This window comes from Falco cherrug, chromosome 12 (assembly GCF_023634085.1).
Source record: "Falco cherrug isolate bFalChe1 chromosome 12, bFalChe1.pri, whole genome shotgun sequence".
Classification (NCBI taxonomy): domain Eukaryota; kingdom Metazoa; phylum Chordata; class Aves; order Falconiformes; family Falconidae; genus Falco; species Falco cherrug.
Window position 1 is genome coordinate 13,841,649 of NC_073708.1, and position 23,697 is coordinate 13,865,345.

The 23,697-nt window shown below is 41.3% G+C and overlaps 2 protein-coding genes across 6 annotated transcripts in view; one reads left to right on the forward strand and one right to left on the reverse strand.

The window, feature by feature from the left end:
- Window positions 1–281, reverse strand: part of LOC102050434 (uncharacterized oxidoreductase ZK1290.5-like) — a 51,452-nt gene extending 51,171 nt beyond the window's left edge. For all 4 annotated transcript variants that reach the window (XR_008734676.1, XR_008734675.1, XM_055724254.1 and 1 more), the window contains exon 1: window positions 152–281. Coding sequence is in view for 2 of the 4 variants with exons in the window: in XM_055724254.1 (XP_055580229.1) it covers window positions 152–248 (97 nt within the window). In the remaining 2 variants the exon portion in view is untranslated. The remainder of the gene's footprint in view (window positions 1–151) is intronic.
- DPH5 (diphthamide biosynthesis 5) lies at window positions 250–23,293 on the forward strand. 2 transcript variants are annotated; one of them, XM_055724251.1, is made up of 8 exons: window positions 250–370; window positions 533–697; window positions 4,168–4,292; window positions 7,580–7,688; window positions 18,732–18,852; window positions 20,965–21,004; window positions 22,067–22,170; window positions 23,045–23,293. In XM_055724251.1, exons 2-8 carry the CDS (start codon window positions 563–565, stop codon window positions 23,266–23,268), a joined length of 858 nt encoding a protein of 285 aa, XP_055580226.1. In that variant the 5' UTR covers window positions 250–370; window positions 533–562; the 3' UTR covers window positions 23,269–23,293. The 2 variants fall into 2 exon arrangements, with proteins under 2 accessions (XP_055580226.1, XP_055580225.1); XM_055724250.1 differs by lacking the exon at window positions 250–370 and adding an exon at window positions 419–436.
- Window positions 23,294–23,697: the final 404 nt, after the last annotated feature.

The window sequence follows — 23,697 nt, forward strand, 5'->3', positions numbered from 1 at the left end:
GGGGAGCTCCGGGCCCGGGCCAGCGGCGGAGCCGAGCCCTGAGGAGCCAGCCCGGCAGCGACCCCCACCACCTCACAACGTCGCTCAGGGGGAGGCGTCCCCGGCGCGAAGTTTCGGCCAGGCCCGCCGCCGGCTCCGCCGCGGCACTTACCGAGCCCCAGCACCGGGATACACCGGCCGTTGGCGAGCGGCACCGTGGGACAGCCACTCGCCCCACCCCCCCCTGCCGCCGCCGCCGCCGCCGCCATGTTTAACGAGCGCGCTCCCCGCCGCGGGAGACTACAGCTCCCGGCAGCCCCCGCGGCCGCCCAGTGCCGCCAAGCGCGGCGCGGGGGTGGCCGCTGGCGGCGGCGCGGCCGGCGGGAGGCAGGTGGGGCACGGGCCGCGGCGGCGGATGGGCGCGGCGCGGCGGGGCGGGTGGCAGGAGCGGGGAGAGGTGAGGCGAGGCCAGGCCAGGTCTCGGCGCGGGGGGCAGTCGGTGGTACGGGGAGGGGGTTTCCCCGGCTGACCCCCGTGTCCCTTCCCGCGGTAGGTGGCGGCGGCCCTGGCGGCCTCCCCGAGCATGCTGTACCTGGTCGGGCTGGGCCTGGGCGATGCCAAGGACATCACGGTGAAGGGGCTGGAGGCGGTGAGGCGGTGCCGCAGAGTGTACCTGGAGGCCTACACGTCCCTCCTCACGGTGGGCAAGGAGGCGCTGGTAGGTCCCGCCGCCGCACGGGGCCCCGGCGCTTCGTCCCGGGGGGCAGGGGGTGCCGGGGCTGCGGCCAGCAGCGGCTGCGGGGGGGACCGAGGGTGCGTGGCCTCGGGAACAGCGTGTGCGTGACCCTCACGGGCTGTAATTTATAGGAGAAATCATTTCGCTGCCATGCGAGAAGACTGGAACGAAAATAAAATCTTCCTTCCTACAAGTGTAGACATTAGTTTTCATATCACATTATCACAATGTATGCAGGTCCTGAAATGTTGGAGAACTTGGTTAGAAAAACATATGATCTGTTTACAAACAAAACAAAACAAAACAAAACAAAATAAAAGACGTACCAGAAAAATAACATGTTTTGGAGCCTTGGACCGGTGTATCGGCCTGAGGTATTACGGTGTGCCTGCTGGGAATAACGTGTTTAAGAGTTTAATCAGTCATATTTCAGAGCTTCTCACTGCACAAGTGATAATAAAATAAAACCCAAATTATTAAAAAAAATTAATTTCCCTGTGCATTTTCTTATTTTCAGGCAGATTCTTTCCCTTAAGAGCATACTAATAGTGTCATACATTTTTGTCATATTTGTATGAGCAAGAGCCAAAACCACGCACTTCTGCAACATCAATGTAATGTCAACAAACCTTGGTTTTCAGTAAGGAAAAAAAATAATTCACGCCCCAGACATTTCTGTGTTTCCTTGTGGGCCAAGCTGTCTCGCTATTTTGGGACTTCCAGAACACGCACGGTTCAGCTAGAGATGGGCTGTTGAACAACACTGAGTTAAGCTTTTTCGTAGCCAACACACCTTATGGAAGAAGAAAGTAGTAAAAATGTGCGAATTCTAATTCTGATAGGTTCACTGGTCATAGAAAGATAAAGTTTAATGTTGAAATAATACCAAAAAAAGAGCTCATTTACCCACAGAACAGGGGTCTTGCCCCCAAATGAGCTGTCCTGTTTGTGTATTGGATGCTGTATAGCCATAATGGACTTGTATGCATACCTGTATGCACATACAGCACATGAGACACTTAGCTTGTAGGCAGCTTGGTTTCTAGATACAAGCTAGGTTAGAATATTTGGGGCCATCTCTATAGTGTCTGCTGTATTTTGTAATGAAGATCTACTCTGTTTTTCTGGGGTTTTTTTTCAGTATACACAAGCAATTGGAATTGAAAGTAATCCATTCAAAATAAAATGTTATTGTTGTTCTTGGATAGTTGGAAAACTGCAAAATAAAAATGATTACTTGGCTATTTTACTTTGCAAAATCTGCAATCAAAATCTTGGTTATTAAAAAAAATATTTATGAATTCCTGGTCAGTTGAAAATAAAATATTGAGTAATAGAAAAATGCTGAATATTTTTGGCATGGTTGTTTTGGGGAGTTTGTTTTGTTTTTTATTGGTTTAAGTCTTTTGGAAACTTTGAAGTCCCAAAGATGAAGTAATTTGAAAAATGATCAATAAAAACAAAGATTCTGTCTTACCTGAAACTGTGAAAGAGGGAATATAGAAATTAATCACCAAGTGTTGATATTACAGTTCAGTTTACATACAAGTGACAGCACTGAATGGTTTATTTAGTACTCTGAAGGCCAGTCTCTCATAAGCAACATGAACAGTTACGGGAAAGCTCTTGAGATAAAGAACAGATCTTTTCTTGGATTTCTAGAAATCCTCCTGTGTTGATGCTTTTAAAATCAGATCTCAAAATTCAAATGTCATAACCTACGGAGTTTATCTTGTTGGCCTAAAATGTATATTAAAGGCTATTTGATGTCAACCATCTAAATCGGCCCTTAATTTGGTGAAAGAGCTGTGTGGACGCAGTGGCCTCCCAGTGAGTCTACATTTTAGGTTTTGTCAGGAGAGTGCTTTTTATGTAGTCTCTAATTAATGTGCCTTGATTTTCATTGTGGAGCAGTCTCAAAGCATGCAAATAGATTCCATTAGATGAAAAAACTTAATGGTGTACTTCTGGGAATGCAACTGCTTTGCTCTGTGGTGTGCATTCGCTTACAGTACTGGACTAAAGTTGGTCTGGTTCAATGGTAAACCCACCAAAAAGTTATGTAGCATTGTTACTGAGTTCTCAGCACCAAGTGCTTTGCTTTATACATCTGCTGCTGTTGTGCTAATGTGCATCTAGTGTAAGATACCTAATAAAAACAAATGGATTATCAAAATTTGTTGTAGTTTGTCTAGTATGGACCTCAGCAGTACTCCAGGGTGGCTGTCAACTGTTCTGAATCACAGATAGAAGATTGGTGTATACATTTATTTGGTCCCCTTTCTATCAAATCTGTACAGCTTGTAGTCTGTTTCGTAAGGAAAATAATATCCTTATTTTACAGAGGTAGAGAACCATCCAAAAATGGTGAGGAAGTCATCTACAGAAAGGGAACTGAACCCAGTAACAGAGGTCCCATATCTAGTACTGTAGCTATGGGATGGATATTTTTATGGAAGCATTACTCCACTTCTGTACAAGTATGATGGTTCTCATGTCAATTCACTGTTCTTTGTAGGCAAAGATGATTCTATCATTGAAGTCACAGGAGAAGTCAGAGGAAAATCTTTCTGGACCGTAACTGACTTAATTGCTTTATCAATTTGTTAATATTTGTAATACCACCCAAACTTTCTGGATACTATTTAGAACAAAACCAGCTTTCTTTGTCTGTGCCCTGGAAAAAAACCCTTTATCTGGTCATATGAAGAGCACATGAAATGTATGTCTGTAAGACCCATGACTTGGAGACAGATAGGTTCAGGATAGTCAGACAACATGTTCTTAGCACTAATAAGTTTTATTACACGTGTGAGATTGATTCTGGAAATAAAGGCATTTAAAACATACAAAGAGACATGATGATTACTGAACTGCTGGAGAACAGTGAAGGATGTGATCATATACGTGTATGCCTGTATACTTAGTGAAGTATTTCTTACAGAGAACTGAAAATGAAGGATTAATGTGAAATCATTCATTAGATGTGGTATAGTTAGAATGTGCTAAAGAAAAATATCAACTAGGTCGTGGTATAGCTAGTGTCATATTTGTATCTGGTTTGATGTCAGCATTTTAACTCACCTAAGCAGTTAGGCTCAGACTTTTAAGAGGGGATGCTTTACAGCAGGATGACCAGTTACATTAACTGTACCTCTATGCCTAGAGTCCACCCAGGTACCTTCAGTATGCAGGTGTGATTGAGCTATGTTTGGAATAGCTTCTCAACTGCACAGCATAAACCCCAAAGTCCTTATCAGAATAATGTGCTTGACTGATTTCTGTCAACTTGGAGCTGCTTTATGGGAAGCTCAGGTGTTCTTGCAAGGGGAGGCAGGGTTCTGTAAGACGTGTCAGACTGCTGGAAAGTGTCCATTGTCTGCATTCCTGAGAGATACTAAACCACTCCTGAATGTCTTACTTTGGTGTTTTTTATTAATTTCAATTTCTAGGAGGAGTTTTATGGAAAAGAATTGATTTTGGCTGACCGAGAAACAGTGGAACAAGACGCAGATAGCATTTTAAAAGAAGCTGATGTTTGTGATGTCGCATTTCTTGTAGTTGGTGATCCTTTCGGGTAAGACAAAGCAACATTTTAGTTACTGCTATAGTTTGTTCAGTCTCTCTTTTTCAATAGGAAGGAGCCATAGTCCATGACTAATTCTTTATGAAGAAGCTGATTTTCAGACCATAAGCACTTTTTATGTCTTTCTATATTTCGTATTGCATTAAAAATATACATGCAGTTGTCTACAGTTTATATTGCTTTGGAGTTTCCTTGCCCAGCTATCCCTTGTAGATAGGAATGTGGACCCTCCAGGATATATGAATCTTTCATTTAGCAGTCACTTACCATTTCATTCTCCGTGCTAGCTTTTTACAGGTAATATTTTGTTCCATGTTTTATCTGCTAACAGAAGAAATTCTACGATATCTCGTAATTAAGAAATGTGCTATGTTTTGAGAGAGTGTTCTTTTAGTTGCTCTTCATACTTAAAAATTGCAGCTTTTAGGCTCAGGTTTTTTAGAATGAATGCTGATTGATGGTTGTACAGTGCTTCTGCTTTGATATATGCTAGTTTTTAAAATCACTTAGGTCGTTATAGATGTCTTCTCATTTTGGTTTATTAAGCCTTTTGTTTCCACTTTTTATTCCTGCTGAAAAGTATAGTCTTTTTCTATCACCAGAAGGATCTCCTTCTGTCTTTTCAGTCAGGCATCATCAATCTGTAATGTCAAGCCATACAGAAGAGCTTTTAGTCTCCAGCTGGTGATTCAAGATTTATACCACAGTGTTAAGGGGCACAAGAAAAATCAAATCACTGAGTACCCTATTTGTGAGTGAAAAAATAGAGTTTATGAAAAAGAGAAGCAGTGTGCACATCTGTCAAAAGCGGATAATTTATGTAAATACAGGTTGAAGGGAACTGGCAAGAGAATATTGTATTAAAGTATGGGCAGATGATGCTGTATTGCAGAAATATTGTTTATTCTTTCAATGCATGTTAACATTAAAATTAGGATTCATGTGGAGTGTAGAGCCACATCACCTGTGCCCTCATGCTCTGAGTCAGTGATTGATACAACTAAATACACAAGATGAAAAAGAGAAACCTACACATACTGAAATGTAATCAGTACTTGTAAGCACTATCCTGATCTGCCTCAGTTATCATTAGTTTCAGTGTCAAAATACTTCAATTCTGGTTAACATAGTACATCCTTGTAGAAAATGACCCTTTTTTTTGGAATATCTCTCTCTAAATGTTTACATTCCTAGCTCTTAATATTACAGCTAGAACTGCTTCTGTGCCCACATAGAGCCCTAAGGATTTAGGGGTTTATGAGGTTCCTAGGAAAGAGTGCTAAATGTTTTTGTCCTAAGAGAAGCCATATGGGAGGAGGATAGAAGCCATGTGACTGTAGCTGATCATAGGGTTCCAAGTAATCTGCAGGTAAGAAGAGTACTTGGCAGCCCTAGGAAATCTCAGGTGTTGGTGGTTAATGGTTGAAGTGATAAAACAAGCTGTGCCCCTGTCATTCTTCTCACTTGTTCATGGTAAGTTTTTATCTGCGTATGTGGTAACGGCTATGGAGGTACTAGCAGGGACCTGGCAATTTTAGTAGTATACTGGAAAGCCCACCTTCATCTAGCCTGGTCCTGTCATTCATCTTATTACTACTCATAAAACTTAAAAAGCTGTATTAGTGTCAGAAAATGATAGTATAGCTGTTGGTGCAGAGGGCTGCCTCTGTGAAGGCTTTGCTGGTATTAGCCGAGTGCTCTTGAGGGCACTTTTGCTTTTAGTTACAGTCATTATGGACAGATCTACTGGGAGAAAATACTGGCTGGAGCAAATTTCAGTGAATAAAGCCAGCTGATCCCTTGGTCGGTATTAGCATAACCACAAAATCCTCCAGTGCTTCTTGTCCTATGTATGTGAAGGGAATAAAACTAGTCCCCTCTTAGTGCAGGCATTCTTAAATCCCCTTTGCTTATGGAACTCAGGAGCATAGTTTGTTTACTAACCAAAGTGTAGTTTTAGATCACTTCACTGCATTCTTCTAGGTCTGGGAGCCTGTTTGTAGCAGGGTCTCTCATTTCCCAAATTCAGATCCCGCCATTTCTTTTCCCTCCAGTGAAATTAATTTCCTTTTAAAATGATTGATCTTCACAGCCTTGCCAGCAGCTGCCACATTTGCGCCCCAGTCTGAAGCACCTGATCTGCTGATGGGTGCTAGTCAGACGTGCAGCATCAAAAATATCAGACTGAAAATCCGGGGAATTTTGTTAGGGTTACTGAACCAGGCCAGGGTAAAGCAGTCTTCCTATTTAATTATTCTTATTGGCATATGCTATTTCTTTCTTTGCTTCCTTCTTTGGAACGGCCACGCTGAAATGTGTGGTACATCTTGGGAATGAGATGGCTAAGGTCGTTGTTCTGGTTTGATAAATTTAGGTAAGGGGTAGGTGCATTTTTGGATTTCACATGGAAAATGGGAGTGCCTAGCATGTATGTAAGCATACATACAAGCAAGATACATATGTAAACATGGTTGCAGTTTAGAGATTTGTTGGATCTGTATATACTTACCATTTTAGGACTCTAATCCCAATTGCATTAATCACAAGCCCAGTAATTTTTGCACCAGTCACTGCAAGGTGTGTATTGACGATTAGGCCTGGAGCCAAATTTAGCTCACTTCTAACCTTAACTAGAATTTTCTTAATTATTTCAGAATAAATTTGATCACTTTAACTTAGGCATTGTTAATATAAGTGATTTGTCTTAAATATTATAAAAATTGATTTAGTCAAAGGATGTTTTTTCTAAGGACTGCATGCAGTTTACCTCAGTCTGGTCAGAGTTCTTGTTCGAGTGTGTTGCTTTCCTGGCATGCACTGGTGCCAATGGGAAAAGGCCTGGCTGTGCAGCAAGTGAGGAAATACTGGAGTTTTGTTGAAGTCTATGCCAAATGGAGTTGGCCTTTACAGTTAACAGATGTCCAGCAGACACCTGCAGAAGGCAAAGGATATATGGAACTTTCCCTTTCAAGTACTTGCTAATGCTACTTTAAAAAGTAACAATAGTATTGGTGCTACAGTTTTAATTATGCCAGAGAGCTGCAAAGAACTGAAACGTACTGAGGATGCCTGTATTTTCAGCTAGGGAAGATGACATGTGGAAGCCTTATTGGAGTTTTTACTCTCCTGTAACAATTAGTCAAGTTATTGGTGCCGTCTTGGCACCTCTGCATTGCCTGAGTTTTGAAGGGTTTAATTTTACTTTCAGAACAAACTATAATGCTAGTAATACTAGGCCACTTTATCTTTCCAATATTTTAATGCCTTTCTTTTCTTAGGGCCACAACGCATAGCGATTTAGTACTACGTGCAGTAAAACTGGGGATTCCATACAAGATCATTCATAATGCTTCAATAATGAATGCAGTGGGCTGCTGTGGTTTACAGGTAACATTTTTGTATGTATGCTATTCCACAACTGCTAAACTTGGAATTGGTGAGCTCTTCTACTGCTATGGCAGAGCGTGTCGCAATCTAAAGTCTGAAGATCTGTAGCAACTGTACGCTTCTGTTGTCAGAATTTGTTAACACTTCCTTTTCAGCATGCTACACATCAGCAAAAGTCCCTTTTGATGAGAGCACGTGAAAATGAACAGCAACACTTCTATTCTTCTCTGCTTTCTAACTTCCTTCTGCCCCAGGAAAATTTTAAGTTACTCTACAGATAAAGCCTTGCTCACGTTGGCTTCCTTCTACTACCGATGGTCACTTGATAACTTTATTCTTAAATTAGGTTGTTATTCTGTGGAAAAATGTGCTAGTCTTGTCCTAAAAGGAATACATGCACAAGCCTGTCTATATGCCCAACTCAGATCATAACTAATTCCAAAATCTTGTATATGATGCATTCTTTCTGTTCAAGGTTGACCTGTCTTCACTTTCTGGCCATCTGCCAAGAGAGGAGGGATTTTAGCCAAGGACTAGAACAACAAATTACAGTTTTTGTGCTTCTTGAATGACTAAACTAGAAAATGTCTAGCGTCCCCCAAGAAAATACTTCACTACTTCCTTTTACACATACATAGGTCCATTATTTTCCTGCATGAAAAATGTTATGGCAGTGTATGTATCATAACTAATCGCAGAGGAATTAGTTGAAGCTTCCCCTCACTTGTTTTCACTAATTACTTTAACACAGAACCTGCCCTCTCAAGGTTCAGAGTGGTTCCCTGTGTATGGGAACCCCTAAACCAAGCTCCCGCTTTATCAAAGTGGAAAGGAAGCACAGGAATGTAACTGTACTACAGACAAGACTTGGGGGTTTGAACAGCAAGTTTTCATCACTGAAGAGGTAGCATTCCTTCCTAGCTTTGTATAAAATAACACTTTCTTTTTCATTTTCAGCAAACAACTAACTGACACCCTCAAATTTACACTGACAAACTCCAGTAGCCTTATATCAATGCTGCCCAGCAGCAGAAAATCTGTTGCAATAAGTTGAGTATTATCTCTGTCTTTAATCACATTTAAATGGTTAGAAATGTGAGAGCCCTGTCAGCTGGCAGTTCAGCAACACTGCATTGACAACTGCTCTGAGATGTGAATGCTAATGCTAAAGGGAATGCAGTAGAGGATTCACATTCTTTATAATTATTCCCATGAGCACTTTCTTAGTGATAACCTGCCTATTGCTGTGAGACCTGGGACCAGTGCTGGTTAACATCTTTGTCAGCAACAAGGACAGGAGGATCAAGCACGCCCTCAGCAAGTTTGCCGACACCACCAAGCTGAGTGGTGCGGTCGACACGCTGGAGGGCAGGGATGCCACCCAGAGGGACCCTGGCAGCCTCGAGAGGTGGGTCTGTGCGAACCTCCTGATGTTCAACAAGGCCAAGAGCAGGGTCCTGCACCTGGGTCGGGGCAACCCCCGGTGTCCATACAGGCTGGGCAGGGAATGGGCTGAGAGCAGCCCTGAGGAGAAAGACGTGGGGGTGGTGGTTGATGAGAAGCAAAAGATGACTCAGCAATGTGTGCTTGCAGACCAGAAAGCCAACCGTGCCCTGGGCTGCATCAAAACCAGCATGACCAGAGGCGGATGGAGGTGATTCTCCCCCTCTGCTCTCGTGAGCCCCCGCCTGCAGTGCTGTGTTCAGCTCTGGGGCCCCCACATAAGAACGACATGTACCTGTTGCAATGAGTCCAGAGAAGGCCACAAAGGTGATCAGAGGGCTGAGCACCTCTGCTACGAAGACAGGCTGAGAGGGCTGCAGTTCTTCAGCCTGGAGAATAGAAAGCTCTGGGGAGACCTTGTAGCTGCCTTCCAGTACCTAAAGGGGCCCTACAAGAAAGCTGGAGAGGGACTTTTTACAAGGGCATGTAGCGACAGCACAAGGGGTAATGGCTTTAGACTGAAAGATGATAGATTTAGATTAGATATTAGGAAGAAATTCTTGACTGTGAGGGTGATGAGGCACTGGAACAGGTTGCCCCGAGAAGCTGTGGATGCCCATCCCTGGCAGTGCTCAAGGCCAGGCTGGATGGGCTTTGAGCAACCTGGTGTACTTGAAGGTGCCCCAGCCCATGGCAGGGGGCTTGGAACTAGATGATCTTTAAGGTCCCTTCCAACCCGAACCATTCTATGACACTAAAATTATCTTTTAGGAAGGAAGTAGGCTCCTTGTTGTATAAAATCTACATGTGCAGCAGACAGATGGCAGCTGTCGCATGACTGCACTTATTGGGGTGGGTAATGCCGGAGTCGAGGCTGGGGCTCACCCTTTCCCCTTTTGGCTTCACAGTGGCACAAAGTTTGCTTCTGCTCTCAAGCTGTTGACAAGTAGTTTCTGCTACGCGCTATCTTTTTACTGTTCTTTTACGTTCATTAGGAAGGAAGATGCAAGGCTCTTGTTCCCAAAGAGAATAGATGACTAAGTTTTCTGAAAGTTTGCTTCCCCCACAACTCCAGCTAGGCATAGGAAGGAGTATAGAGCTTCTGGGTTATTTGAAAAAGAGAGCAGAAAACTAACGGAATATATTTCGAACAGTTTGTAAGGTTTTTCACATATGCAGAGTTTTGGAGGTTAGTTTACTATTTATTTCCTTATCCCATGCTGAAGGGAACAGACCATGAAGGAAATGTGATGTTATTCACTCTGGCATTAGTCCCCTTTTCCCTTCTGGCTTGGGAGGGGCTGCCTTCTCATAAGTCAACATTCCTGTTGTTGTATAAAGCATTTTAGGAAATAGTGATCATATTGTATTACCGGACAGACTATAACCAGCTGTATGTTTAACTCTTCATTGCTCCTTACAGGCATAAACAGCAAGTGAGGGGTATGCTACAAAAAAGCAGCCTGTGATTTTATTAGAGTTGTGGTGGAAGTTTATAATTTCTTTCCACAGTCTTTACGTTCATGGCTGTCTCCTGCCATCCATTTAGTTTTGGAGTTATTGTGTTTCAAATGGCAAAGTTGCTGTCAAATATAGCAGGGATTCCTCTTTTGCTTCACCACAGAAAAGGCTTGGCTTTTTTTCTTGTTTTAATCTGATTGTGATACAAAACCTCTTTCTTTCTTACTGGAGAAAAACAGGAAACACCTTTATACGCTGTTCTGAAAGCCATGTGCGTAGTGAGCTGTAACTGCTGATTAGGCCCTCAGTAAAATGCAGCTACAGCCTGGTCTGTGCACAAAAGAACATGCCTTTTGTCATCAGAGTAATGTTTCTGTGCAGCCAACAGTATTCTGGTAGTTGTGCTGTTTTCCCGTACAGTAGTGAGTTACTGAAGTCAGTAGAGCATTCGTGATGCTTTGTCACCTTCAATTCGTAAATATATTTCTTGCCAAATTGTAAAGAAGGGTGAATATCTGTTTTCAAATAGTTGGGGTTTTGGGGGTGGTTTTTTTTTTTACTGTCTTGCCCATTTAACAGAATCAGTTCAGCTGTTTCGAAGGCTGCACAGGTGAAGATTGTATTTGCACAAAGAACAGGGTTATTTTAGTTTTGAAAATTAAACTTTAATTTCTAGGAAGCTCTCAGAGATTCATACAGAGAGCTATAGCCATTGAAAGCAGGGGATAGTGTAACTTAGCAAAGTACTAGTCTGACTGGGCATAAGGCTCTATGACTTGCTCTGGCTTCGTCTTTTATGCTGTTCTTGCTGTGCTTCACTGTCAGATTCCCCCCGCCCCCCTCCCAAGGCTGAAGATCATCTTTTCCCTCAAATCCAAATGCATATAGCCCCGGGGGAGAAGCCAGGAAAAGTGACTGTGTGTGAGTGCCTCTTAGCACATTCTCTGTAGGTTCACCTCTCTTGGCTGGAGTTTGATATGTAGGTATGTTGATCACTCTGACTCATGTTGTAGTGGGGAACAATGACCTGGTGAAGAAAGTCATGCAGTTTGGTATCAATGCACATTACCAGGGAGTCAGGGACAGGGGACAGAAGTCCCCAGGGGAAGGCCAAAATTCTCAGAGAGCACTTCTAGTAGGTGGTAACCGGTGAGACAGTTCAGCTTTCCTCATCAGCAGCTGCACTGTACTTCTGTAGCTTTGCAAAGCTTAGTATTTTAGGTAAGAGGCTTCCCCGTGTTCTATACCACCGCTCAGCTACCCTGTGAGCGGGACATTGCCTCGGCTCGGTCTGGCTAGGACTCAGCTTTGCAAGTTGGGAACAGAGGGGCAGCCTGGCACGACTTCCATAGCTTTATCTGTACCCACACCTGGTTTTTCAGAATAGGGCTGATTGCTAAGGCTCTTCGCCCTAGAATAAAGAGGCAGAGAACTCAGGATCTCTGATTTACACCTTTCCCCTTCCTTCCTAATTTGCATGACATCTGGATTAGTTTGGGATGGTCACTAACCAGAGTGGTGCTTTTGGGACAGAGTTCTCTCTTGACCCCGTTCTGGTAATTTGTCTTTGAGGTAGCAGTATGGATGGTCAAACACATGAGGAAGACTGCATCATGCTGACCTGCGATGCACGTGAAGGAATGATGCAACTTCAAATGGTTTGAGATAATGGCATTACAGTAAAAAAAAAAAGAGGACTGAGAACTAAAGTGCAAAGCTGGATGCCAGCCACTGGATGAAACAAAAGACTAAAATGAGCCACTCATTTACGGGAGAGTGGTCTTGCTAGTTTTGAAAGCATTTACTTTATGTTTTGGTATGGTAGCTAGGAAAAAAACATGTCATGGCAAAGGCCTGCCTTTCTTTTGAGACATACCCACTTTCCACCTGAATAGCTTCAGAACAAACATCTGCATGTCCCCTTGTTTCTTTCAGTGACTCATCTCCATTTTTTTTGTTTGCAGTCCAGTTAATTCTTGTAAGACAATTAAGGTTATAAAACAGTTGTGTCTTTTCATTACTCGCTGATCACTTAAATGCAAAAGCAGTGCTTGCTTTGATATTTTTGAGTCTTTACTGAAGAGGTGAGTACATTTTCAGCGTCAAGTAGAAAAACATTACTTATAGATAAGGAAGCTGAAGGATGCTATCATTACTTGCTGTGCTTACAGTCAAATAGAAAACCTGTAGTAGCTGCAGGAGCGGAACCTTCAAGTTACACCCTCTCTCTGTACCTTAATCTTCAAAAATACTCTTTGTTCTAATAGGAGGGGCTCTATGCAAAGTAGTTTTTTATTCACTGACAGTTAAACCAAATTGTTTTCCATTGCTGTTTAGTTTTTTTGCTTACTACCAGCTTTTGAGCCTTTCAGAAGTTGGCATTTATTCTTAAACCAATTAAAGGTTAAATAATTGCTAGTCACACTGCTACCTTACTCACAACAGCTGTTCCGCTTAGTGCCGTTTGTCACCAGCAAACATGACCCAGAAACATCATTTAATCAGAATAGATTCCTTTTTTTCTCTATTTAGAGACCTTCATTTCAGTTTAGTAACACAAGTGACCAGGGTGGGAAGGACTTATTTGATATTGCTGGGAAGGGTCCTGGGAGGTTTTTAAAGTTAAAGTGACATTACCTTGGAGGGAAAATCGTGTCCTGTTCAAGTTTGCTTGGAGTTTGAGTCTTTTGATAGCTGAATTTTGTTCTGCTCGTGCAGGAGTTATTTCCTAAGTACTGATACAGGAAACAGCCAAGGGAAAAACATGCTCTTCCCTTCAGTTGCTTTTATGTGATTTGCCTCAGCTGCCTCCTGAAGACTGCAATCACGTGTAGTGGGCTTCCCCCAGCCAAACGTCCTTTTCTTCACGGTTCCTTGCTCTCTGGCACATACTAAGGGGACTGGAGGTTTTGGGGACATCTGAGCCAATCTGTTGGTTTGCAGTACAAAAAGGAGTCATAAACCCATGTGTGAATGATAAAAAACTTTCAATTTCATGGGAAGGTTCTCATGAGAGGCATTCAGAGTTGCTAAAGGTCTCTGGTACTAAATAAGATACTGCAAAGGGCTAGAGCTAGGCTTGTGATTGATTCTTATGACCAATTACAAGCAAAAGTGAAATTTGACTGATTCTTGCTGCCTCTTTGTTGATGATTGTCATACTTCCTAAGCTGTTCTTTGGCAACAATATATAATATAAAGAACAGAAGTAGCCCTTTAATCTGACGTATATGGTCTGGAGGGTTGTTAATGGTTATGGAGGATAAGGGGAGAAATCTGACTTGTTAGGTTCCTTTTTTTGAGGATGAGTGTTGCATAGCATCACATCAAAATTCTTATGACAAGGATAAACAAAACATGTCTTAGCTTTTCTGTGTATGTTCATTGGGATTTATCAAGAGGCAACCTGGGAAAATGCAATGTGCTCTACAGTCTCCACATTCCATTGAGAAACAGCCTTAGGAGAAAAAGCTTCTTGGTGTCTGGCAGTAGGATGTGATCGGACTGTGCAGTATGTTCATTTACGAAACACACCTGTCCTGTGAGAACTTTCTGCAGTGTAACCTGTGACCATCTCAGCGCAGAACATAGCGGGGTAGTGTTTCAGTCATATGGGGTTTACAGGCATTTGCTTGTGTATACAGGTGCCAGGTCTGAAAAATGTAGTAAGACTCCTTTTTACCTTCTTCCCCTGACATGTATCCAGTTCTGAACCTGCTTGGAATTTTAGAAAAGGAGGTAGGCTCATAAGTGAAAGAATTGCTTTGTCACCATTGCAGCTGATACAGCAATAATTCTGGGAAAGATGCTGTAAAAATAAATGTCTGTGTTTTGAAATGTTTACTTCTTGGTTTCTCTGCAGCTGCTGTCCTACTGACCTTTAATATCACTGCACATCTTCTCCTGCTGGCTTTAGTACTTTCTAGAGGGGATGGGGGATCTTCCTTTTTTAATTTCCCTATTTGGTCTGAGCTTGTTCCTCATTTTTATGCCCTATATTTTTGTGGTGATTAGCCACACGAATATTTTGAGTGAAGACTGTTTATCTTGACAGCTTCAGGTGTCTGATGTCATTCAGACTGGCCATTAACGAAGTTGCTCAGTAGTTTCATTGAAATTTCGTGCAGGCTTTCCAAGCTGAGATCATGGTACGGCACTTTTTCTGTCCGAGTTTATTCTGGCCTCTCAATCAGCAATCAATTCTGCTTATATAAACAACAAGTAAAATAAGAAATATCATTAACCGAAGGGTTAACAATTTTAACTGAAAACAGACACCTCAGTACCAAAAGTTGTCAGATGTTCTTTCACATTATGTGTGTAAATAAAATAGGAAGATATAGCTTGTTCTGAAGTGATGAAAGTGTGAGCTGAAGAACAGCTTTCTGCAGTATTTTGAGAGAGGCAGAAAACTCCACCAGACAGAGCATAGCCTGGGAGTGGAGAGTGCGGCTTCCTTTCCTGACTTCAGCTATTGCATTGCAAAATTTAAGTGCACAAAGCTTTGCTTAAGCCAATTACTACTGGGGGGTGGGGTGTGTGGGGGTGTATTTCCAAAGACTGAGGTCTTTCAAAATGACCTTTTGAAATTGTTCTGTGAAGTTTTTGAGCATTAGGGGAGAAGGTAAGAAGGTCAGTTTGCAAGCTGAGAGCACGAAATGTCTGTCCAACCATTTCAGTGAGCCCCTTTGAAATTCTGGCACTTTTGTGCCTGAGCAGAATGTAGGCACTCTTACAAATCTGATGATTAGTGCAAGTGTGATGCTTGAGATGTTTTAGCTTGTACAGAGCAGATCTTGCCCACTCCTAAACCCCAGCTGCTTAATGTAGAGTGCAGCACACAGAAGTCCACTGTGAAACTCCATTTGCTGTTGCCTGCCTTTAAAGCTGTGCCAGCAACCATACAGCATGCTTGTTTCACTGAAAATATACAGAGCTCTTCATTGTCTTACTAAACTTATTCTCAACCGTCTCAAAGCATGACATTAATCCTCAGTTTTGTTGTAGTAACACCTTGGTTAACAAACGTGTCACAGTCTTACTCCAATGACAAGCATGATTTCTGGAATTCTGGGGCCCTGTTCAGTCTTTTATGGCTGGTGGAAAGAATATTTTTTAAATCTAAGTGCATTCCATCTCTAGTGGTCCTGCTGTCCTCTGTAGCTGCTGAATCCTTAGGGTAGTAGTGGATTTTTTGGTATTTACTGCTCTCTGCAGCAAGTATCTTAAAAGTGGTACTTCAGGCAGGATTTCAAGAGGTAGAAATTAGAATGCAGCACAGGGATCTGTATTAGGAACACACTGAATCTACATGAGGTACAAAGGGAGAGTTAAAAGCGTAAGTTCTGATACAGTTCTGTGTTGCTTCTTTAATGCAGACTTGCACAGGTGGAAGAGCAGTGCTTACGTTTCTATGAATGCCACATGTCTGCAGACATGAAATTCTGGATAAGAAAGAAATATTTGTGTCTGTGGAAGTGCTTGTAAGGAAATAGATTACAAGTAGTCGTGCAAAATAGGGGTATCCATTTATTGCTTTAGTTCCGTAGCATTCATAGGTTGTTGGTGTACCAGAAAGTTTCCAAAGTAGTATTTTCCCCTCTTTCACTTATAGTAAAAATACGTATGCATTAATGCTAGGAAATCTATTCTTTAGCAGTTTAGTTGGTAGAAGGGTGTAAGTTGTAAACACATTTCTAGGCGGTAATAAAATATAACCCATTCCGTCTTGTTGGTGTAAAAGTTACTTCTGTGCTGTCCAGGTGCTGTGAAAACAAGCGTATTTCTGTGAGACTCTTAAGTACAGTTTTCTAGGATATCAATACTTTGTGGAGATATTCTGAAGTTATTTCTACTGAATAGACAGGCCATTTCTCACAAAAATGTTTTATTCTTTTTTGACATTCAGACTTCAGTTTTAATGCAAAACCTGGTAAACAAAGGACAGATTCAGTGAATCTGACTGGCAGTGCTTGCACAAAAAGGGTAACTTGCCAAACTTCTTGTTGGCAAAGATGATGGAGAATTGTTGTAATGATCAATAGAAACGAGAAAAATAATGATCAGAACAAGTGCTGTAGGGTATACAGTTGAATGCCCAACTTGTTTTTAATATGTGGCATAATGGTTTAAAATATCAGATTCCCAACAAAACCCTTATCGGATAGTGACGTTTTGCCCATTTGTGCATATTGTTTTCTTTGCTAAAAGGCAGAGGTGGAAGTTTCTCTCTTTCAGGGTATCCAAATGCCAAAGGGACTGGGATAAGATTTGAAGTTAATTGTGGCCACTTTCTGCACTGAGTGAGGACTGCTGCTTTTTGGGAATGACTGCAGTGGCTTTCAGGTAGAAGGTGGTAAGCTGGTCAGTTAGGTTGGTACTGCATTTGTTGATGACTGAAGATATACTACCAATGAGAGTAAAGGTTAACTTGCTCCTAGATGCTCTCACAGTGAAGGGCAGAAAGAAAAACTCCTTATTCTAACAGGTTTTGTTCATATTTGGTACAAAATGGAAAGAGTTCTAGCTTGCCACATGAAAAATCGGTAAAACATAGCTTGCTTTGTTTCTTTGTCTAGAGCACAGCCTTGAAATAGTTAACAAGTTACATCAGGAGCACTGCACTTGGTTCAACCTATATTTAGTTTACTGGAAGAACCTTTAGGTTGTGAAATATATGCGGTGTGTTCTTGTCCTTGTGCTAGAATGAAATATGTAAAGAGGAAATGTTTTCAGTAATATTCCAGGAATCTTTGAATAAACACTCTTCCTATCAGCATGAATGGTTAAAATTTGAGTTTTTGATCCCTTGAAAACAAACATGTTTCTGCTTTGATTCAAATTCTGCTTTGCCAGCATAAAGGAGTTACAACCACAGCCTAGTGCTGCAGTAAAGTAACTGTACAGGGGAATCCCCAGATGTGAAGGAGCTGCCAGAGCTGCTTCTACATAGGGTCCTCTTCTCTGCTGACAGCACTCACAGTGCCTCCTGTAGTGGGCTTGGAAAAGCAGTTTTTCCTTCCAGGTTTCCAGAGAAAGTGGGGAGGTTAGTTCACATAGCCCTTGTTTCTCTGGTGGGCTTGAGCAGGCAGAATCTTGGCAAGTTGTAAAACCCGCCTGGGATGGCCCCATTCCAGAGCTGAACTGACCAAAATTGATGTGTGGTTTTGCCCTTTTTCAGGTTGGTTACAGAAACTTCCAAGCCACATGCTGCCTTAGGTTACAGACAGCTTTTGCTTTTGCATCACTGGAAATGATTGGCAAGACTATCGCTTCAAATGCCTTCACCGAGATGAGGGACTTGCAGTAATAAATAGTGTTAAGGTTGAGAATAAGATCAGTGAGTATGTTTGACATAGAATCTGCTAGCAGTATTATATGGGCATAAAAAATGTTGCACCTCTCTGCTTCACGCACAACCTGTCCCTCTCTTCAGATCCTCACGTCCACTCTGTCTTTAGACTGTAACTTCTTTTGCACGGTACAGCTTTCATCTGCAGGAAAGTGCTGTTTTAATACAAATAGTACTGTATCAGTAGAATCAAAACTTTTTTAAGTATTACAGCATTAGTAGAAGTTGCCTAGCCTTCAGCAAAATAAGAAGTCATAATCTTGGTGCTAATTTTAAAAGGGTTTTGCCTTTAGAAGGGCTTCAGAATTAAGTAACAAAGAATAGAACGTAGATTGAAATTTAGTTAATGTATATTGGAAAGGTGAATGCAGAGACAGGTAAAAACTTTACAGGTAGTTTATTAGGTGTTCTTTAATGTGCTTTACTATTTGGAGAATAAAAGAACAACAGTGCATCTCTATTATGAAGAAGAAAAAACCAGTTCACTAATTACAGATGTTGTTAAAAAGAAAGGAGGGAATGCAAAGGAATGCACTAAAACTAGTCACAAGATAGAGAAGTACAGGTCAGCTTTTTTTAGAAGAAAGCATTTTTAATGCAGTGTTTTGTTATGTATCGATGAAAGAGCAAACTTAAGCATCTTATAGGAGAGTACTTTCCTGTGGTATGAAACTTCTAGGCTCAGAATTTTTCAGTGTTGCCAGTTGGTCACGATTTTCATCGCGCTGTATTGCACCCTCTATTTTCTTATTGTGTCTCTGTGTTCCTGCATTTGCTTTGTTTTACAGTTGTACAATTTTGGAGAGACAATTTCTATAGTTTTCTGGACGGATACATGGAAGCCAGAAAGCTTTTTTGACAAGATCCAGAAGAACAGGCAGAATGGAATGCACACACTGTGCTTACTTGGTAAGCAGCAGCTACCCTGGTTCCTTAGCTACCATCTTCCGCAGCAGCCAGGGACAATAGTGATAGCCGTGAGATGCAGTCTGTGAGTAAACAAATGTTCTTAGCTAAACTGTACCTTTGAAAATATACCAAAAATGGGAATGTTAGTGTATGTGTACTTCGAGTCAGTTCAGCCATTGTTCATGCTACAGTGGCCAGGAATTTCTTAATTACTCTTCAGAAAATCTGCAAGAAATGATGCCTTGGTGGAAGTCAAATAGGACCAGGAGGCCCGCATTTGCTCTGAAGATCACTGTGATTTTAAGCTAGGTCTAGCTCAGGATCCAAATCAGATTGCAGGGACTAGCAGCTATGTTCTATTGACTTAATTAGGTTAGAGCTGCACACATTTGACTTCCTGGGGAGCTAAATTTTACGTTTAACCACATTTCTATTTTGTAAGGTGGTAGTCTTTTTCCTAAATTATCTTCTCTAAGGACGTTTTGGGAAAAGGTGATTGTCACGTAAGAAGCTTCAATGCTATAAAAAATCCTTGCTGATGATGGAGCTGAAACAGAATACTGCTCCCCATGGCGCTGTCTGATCTTTATCCTACCCAACCATCCTCGGCTGAAAGCCACTTTCTGAGTAACTCGACTCATCTAGGTAACTTCTCAAAGACTATGGAACTGCCTGCATCTAAACTATAAGACACTTGCATATTTGTATATATACTTACTTACCTTTCTGTATCATCTTTTAGGCACAGTTGGGATCTCTCAGTGCTAAATATATTAGTATTTTTAGTAAAAACAAGGTCTGTGGTAACTGGAGGGTCCTGAGCAGGAAACAATGTAAATCTGTAAGCATCACTGCACATCAGACTTTCTAGTGCCTTGAAAGCTGTTTGTTTTCAAAACTGGCTAAAAATCAGAATTCTGGTAATTTGTTTTAAAGAAGGATGACTTCACAAATGTTTTAAACAGGGGTTATTACAACTGTAATATGTTAAAGTATTCTTCAGATATTTTGTATAATCAGTTATATGATCTCCCTTTTTATTATTTTTTATATAGTAGTGAGAGAGTAAAAGTCTTGAAACCATAAAATTGCATTATAGATCTCATGTTTCAGAGACAGCTGTGGTACCTGCAGCTAATTGTGACTCACAGCTGAAAACTTCCAGTTTCCAAATTAATTGTTCCCTTAATACTACTTGATCATTCTGGTCTATGTATTGATCACTTATCCAACTAGACTAGACTACCAGATAAGCAAATGTGACATAAGAAGGTTACTACTGATAAACTTCTGAATTTGAAGTGACTTTACGGACATATTAGCAATTTGGTACACTCTGCACTCATAATCTTGCAGCTTTGCATTTTAAACACCTTCCTTCAGAGTCACTTTGATTTAGGAGTTGATTGTGTAACTTAAGCAATACTGTTTTTAAAATCAAGATTTAAGATGTATCCAGCTTTCACTATGATAATAATTTGGGGGGGATTTGAATACAGATAACGTTCACTTGCCTCTTGGAGAGATTGTGGTCAGTTAGTTTCGTAACGTTGCAGATGTACAGAGTCTTAGCTGACCCCTTCTGTATTTTATTTTTGCCCAAATCCTTGTTATTTCCCATAACAGATTGTTCTAAATTTTGGTTGGAACAGGAAGGAAATGCTAACGAAAGTCAGGTTCCTGCACAGCAGTGAGGTAATAATCACTGTTCATTGGTCAGACTGGTTTACCTTTTGTGACCGCAATGTACTCATGATTTAGGAGTTGTCCCAGTACCCTGATGTGCTTAAACATACTGGTGTTTAGCTATCCTATGGTAAATATGCCTACTATTTGTATACTTAGCAGCATTTTTATTCATTTATATTGCTCTGAAATCTGTGAAACTTGCCCTATCTTTGGGTAAAATCACATGCATAAAATCACACCACTTTGAGACTAATTAACATATGAAACAGTAGAATGTAATCCATGTTCCTTTTTCCTGTAATAGCTCAAGTGTTGTTATAATGTTTGTAGAATCTGCCAATTAAATTAAGCTTTATGTAGATAGAAAACTCAACTGGAAAGTTTGTAGGAAACCTGTGTTTTAATATCCATTTTGTTCTACAGATATCAAAGTGAAAGAGCAGTCTCTGGAGAATCTAATGAAGTGAGTCACCGTTTTGAAAATACATAGAAACACACGGTGTATTTCCAAAGGGGTTTTTTGTACAAGGAACAAAGGTTCTTTCCCATAGTCTTAACACTGAACCTACCTGCTTTCTCCTCTTCTACTTCTCTGTGGCCACAGTCTTTGTTTCTTACAAGGAGTCGGCTTCTTTGTTCATTACAAAGGACGTGGCTTTATTTACAGCAACTGAATGAAGTTGCAGCAGAGCATAATCTTAACTGTTTCTGTGAGAAGCATTAAGTCACAATGGGGTAAGCTTTCCGCTTGGCAAATGAAGTGTTGTTTTACTACTGTTCTGTCCTACGCTGCAACAGATTAATAGCTGAAACAGTGTTCCGAATCCATTGGTCCTTACACTGCCTAAAACCAGCGTGAAGTACCGCATACATACCACCATTTTTGAACAGCTAAATAAGCAATATACAGAAAAAGCTCTTAAGTTCCTTTAGCTGTATTCAGGAAAGCTCTTGCCACATCTTATCGTGTCTCTGCAAGCTGTATGTTTTGACAGTGGCAAATCTAAATGGTTACTTTATACGCATGCTGTAACTCTGGTCTAAATTAACATTTGTGAAGCCTCACAGTATCATTGTGGTTTGTTTATTCTGGAGGTTCAAAATAAAATTTGACTGAATCCACAGTTGGCAAAGAAAGCACTTCATTTAAGCATATATTTCTAGTCTGTAATCATCTGTCTGCAGGGCATTTGACAGAAAAACAGTACTTTGCCCTTGAATTTAAGTGAACGCAGCTTTCGGGAGTAGCTGCAGAACCTGCATATTGCTTCCAGCAGCTGAATTTGCTTTTAGGACTCAAATGATCTGCCAGCTGGAGGCCCTGCTGTTTCACAGGTGTGGCAAGAGCACAAAAGGCTTCTGTCTTACTTACAAATTCCACTCTTGTCTAAAAGGCCCAGCCTGAGAGCCGGGCCTGTTTAAGTTCAATTTCCTGGTCTAGAGGTTTCTTGAAATAAACTGCAAGAATGCTAGGAACAATGAAAGGGGTTATATGTGAAATTTCTCTACTTTTCTTTCCCTACAGAGGAAGAAAGATTTATGAGCCACCACGCTACATGAGTGTGAATCAAGCCGCAGAACAGCTTCTTGCCATTATTCAAAACAGGAGGCTCCAAGGAGAAGAACCAGGTACTATCACCACAATGGTTCTGTCTGCTACTACCCCTCTCAATTCACAGTTATTGATGAGCCTCTGAACTCCACTCCTTCGCTCTTAATCTTGGCATTCTCCTGCTCTGCAGTGGACCTGGGCAGCTTTAAATCCTAGTCATGAGATGGATTTGGCAGAGCTTGAACAGAGTATAGTTCAGTGAGCACAGATGAACAAGCACTAGTGGCTCCTGAAGGTTTAGTCAAAGCCTCAGTTTGGTAACCCTGTACTGTTTCCATCCGTCTTTAAATGTGAGCTCTTTGATCCATTAGAGTTGCAGGAGGTGGAAGGATTCTGAGCATTTTAGATCGGTCAAGCTTCAAAAATTTCTGCTAATTTTATTTAGACTGGTCCCACTCCGCTCTGCATGAATACCAGCATGAATCTAGGTTAACCCAGTGATGCAGAACTGTGATTTTGACCTTGCTAGTGAAGAGCAAACTGTGAAGGATGTTTACTGAGACCAGGGCTGAAATCTGTCTATAAAAATGACTCCGTTCTGTCACAGAAAAATTCTAATAGAAATTAATCTGTCTATACTTCTCCTTTTAAAAGTTGAAATGCTGTTAAAATGAAAATCCTTTAATTTTATCCTTTAATGCATCAGAAGCAGTAGTTCCCTCAAAGGGAACACAATTCCAGAATTAATTTCCTATTCTGCTTCTGCTGCCTTCCCGCTTTTGCTTATAAACATCCCTAGGATACAGCTTGGTTTTCTTTGACAACAAGCTTCTTCCTAGGCCACTCCAAGGTTTAAGAAAGCAGTGTTTAGGTTTAAGCATTTTGAGTATTTTTTCCTTTATGATAGGACCATTAGTCAATAAATTAAGCATTTAATCTCCTTTCTTCCAGGAATTACTGAAAACACAGTCTGTGTTGGCCTGGCACGTGTGGGTGCACCGGATCAGAAGATCGCTTCAGGCACACTGTATCAGATGTCCACAGTGGAATTAGGTGGTCCGCTGCATTCTTTGGTTGTTACAGGCACTATGCATCCTCTGGAATTAGAAATGCTTAAGCTTTTTTCTGTAGATAGTTCCAGTTTTGAAAATAATGCATTTCAAAAGACCACTTAAATAAAACGAAGCATTTAAATTTTCATTCCGTCTTTCATGTGAAGATGTTCCTGTGAATATTTAGAGCTTGTCTAAGCGCAGTTAGATTGTACACTACTTCAAAAGACAACATGGTAGGAGCATGGACCAATTTTGGTTTTCAGCTTTGCAGAAACACAGTAGTTCTCTCACCAGTAGAAACCTCAGTCTGCAAAACCTGTTAGGTCTGTGTCCATCTCTGCTACTTGGGAGAGCGAATGCAGACAGGTGAGAACGTTCTGTATGTCTAAACCAAGAAAAACAAGAACTGACCCCTTGGACAGTTGGTGAAACAGAGGGAGAAGCTGCATGGAATTTCTTATTACAGTAGGCTGCAACTTAAAATAGAACTGGATTTCTTCACATGTTAATGCTAGCATTTATGAAGTGCTGCACTCAAACTGCAGCAAC